This window comes from Oncorhynchus tshawytscha, linkage group LG30, assembly GCF_018296145.1.
Source record: "Oncorhynchus tshawytscha isolate Ot180627B linkage group LG30, Otsh_v2.0, whole genome shotgun sequence".
NCBI classification, from domain to species: Eukaryota; Metazoa; Chordata; class Actinopteri; order Salmoniformes; family Salmonidae; genus Oncorhynchus; species Oncorhynchus tshawytscha.
Genome location: NC_056458.1, coordinates 45,321,507 through 45,324,006, shown reverse-complemented (window position 1 = coordinate 45,324,006; position 2,500 = coordinate 45,321,507). Strand labels below are relative to the sequence as shown.

General features: G+C 44.8%; 1 protein-coding gene across 1 annotated transcript in view; it reads right to left on the bottom strand.

The window, feature by feature from the left end:
• LOC121841367 (serine/arginine repetitive matrix protein 3-like) overlaps positions 1-2,500 on the bottom strand; it is a 143,770-nt gene that overhangs the window by 57,748 nt on the left and 83,522 nt on the right. Inside the window, exon 4 of the mRNA XM_042309152.1 lies at positions 1,233-1,319. Coding sequence (XP_042165086.1) covers positions 1,233-1,319 — 87 coding nt within the window. The remainder of the gene's footprint in view (positions 1-1,232; positions 1,320-2,500) is intronic.

Genomic DNA, 2,500 nt, shown 5'->3' with positions numbered 1-2,500 from the left:
GGATAACAGGATGAGAGGATGAGAGGATAACAGGATGAGAGGATGAGCGGATGAGAGGATGAGAGGATGAGAGGATAACAGGATGAGAGGATAACAGGATGAGAGGATAACAGGATGAGAGGATGAGAGGATGACAGGGTGAGAGGATGAGAGGATAACAGGATGAGAGGATAACAGGATGAGAGGATGACAGGGTGAGAGGATGAGAGGATGAGAGGATAACAGGATGAGAGGATAACAGGATGAGAGGATGAGAGGATAACAGGATGAGAGGATAACAGGATGAGAGGATGAGAGGATGACAGGGTGAGAGGATGAGAGGATAACAGGATGAGAGGATAACAGGATGAGAGGATGGCAGGATGAGAGTATGAGCGGATGAGAGAATGACAGGATGAGAGGATAACAGGATGAAAGAATGAGAGGATGAGAGGATAACAGGATGAGAGGATGAGAGGATGAGAGGATAACAGGATGAGAGGATGAGAGAATGAGAGGATTAGAGGATAACAGGATGGGAGGATGAGAGGATAACAGGATGAGAGGATGAGCGGATGAGAGGATGAGAGGATGACAGGGTGAGAGGATGACAGGGTGAGAGGATGAGAGGATAACAGGATGAGAGGATGAGAGGATGAGAGGATGAGAGGATGACAGGGTGAGAGGATGAGAGGATAACAGGATGAGAGGATAACAGGATGAGAGGATCACAGGGTGAGAGGATGAGAGGATAACAGGATGAGAGGATAACAGGATGAGAGGATGAGAGGATGAGAGGATGACAGGGTGAGAGGATGAGAGGATAGGATGAGAGGATAACAGGATGAGAGGAAGAGCTGATGAGAGGGATAAGAGGATGATAGAATGAGAGGTGTGTGTGTATGTGTGTGTGTGTGTGTGTGTGTGTGTGTGGGTGTTTGTGTGTATATGTGTGTATGTGTGTGTGTCTGTGTGTATGTGAATATGTGTGTGTGTGTGTGTGTGTGTGTGTACAGTAGACCTTAATCTCTGACAGCACGGGCTACATGTTTCTGAACAGCTTGTAGTTAAGCCCATTTGTTGTGTAGGAGGGGGAGGGAGGTCGGGGGAGAGGATGTTGTGTGTGTGTGTGTGTGTGTGTGTGTGTGTGTGTGTGTGTGTGTGTGTGTGTGTGTGTGTGTGTGTGTGTGTGTGTGTGTGTGTGTGTGTGTGTGTGTGTGTGTGTGTGTGTGTGTGTGTGTGGCGTTCCATACCTATAACCGTCTTTATCTCCGTGCCATTCGCCGTCCTCATGGTAACCTTCAGCTGGGTCTGTCTGCACCTCACCATGGACCTTGACCCTGCAGGGAACACACAGGTCAGAGGTCAGGGTTCAGAGGTCAGAGAAAGCAACCCAATGGAGACCAGGGACATATTAAATCAGGGACATGTTTAATCAGGGACATATTAAATCAGGGACATGTTAAATCAGGGACATATTAAATCAGGGACATGTTATGTTGACATCTTGGCCATAGTGGAGTTTGGAGTGTGACTGTTTGAGGTTGTGGACAGGTGCTTTTATACTGATAATAAGTTCAAACAGGTGCCATTAATACAGGTAACGAGTGGAGGACAGAGGAGCCTCTTAAAGAAGTTACAGGTATGTGAGAGCCAGAAATCTTGCTTGTTTGTAGGTGACCAAATACTTATTTTCCACCATAATTTGCAAATAAATTCTGGATTTTCTGGATTTTCTTTCCTCATTTTGTCTGTCATAGTTGAAGTGTACCTATGATGAAAATTACAGGCCTCTCTCATCTTTTAAGTGGGAGAACTTAGACAATTGGTGGCTGACTAAATACTTTTTGCCCCACTGTATATCCCCCACTAGAATCCCCATAATTTAACGAAGACAGCTTCTCCATCCTGGAGGGGGAAATCAATCATTTCCAGGCCCAGGGACATGTACTAGTCTGTGGAGACCAATGGTAGAGTCACCTATAGCTCATCTCTTGGCAGTAGTACAGTAGACTACTTTATCACTGACCTCAACCCAGAGTCTCTCAGAGCGTTCACAGTCAGCCCACTGACACCCCTATCAGACCACAGCAAAATCACAGTCTACTTGAACAGAGCAATACTCAATCATGAGGCATCAAAGCCAAAGGAACTGAGTAACATTAAAACTTCGGGATAGGGGGCAGCATTTTCACTTTTGGATAAATAGCGTGCCCAAATTCAACTTCCTGCTACTCATCACCAGAATATAAGATATGCATATTATTAGTATATTTGGATAGAAAACACTCTGAAGTTTCTAAAACTGTTTGAATCATGTCTGTGAGTATAACAGAACTTATGTAGCAGGCAAAACCCCGAGGACAAACCATTCAGATATTTTTTTTTTTTAGGTCACTGTCTATTCAATGAGGTTTCATTGGGAAACCAGATTTCTAAGGGACTTGTTTGCAGTTCCTACCGCTTCCACTGGATGTCACCAGTCTTTAGAAATTGGCTGAGGTTATTCCTTTTTGTAATA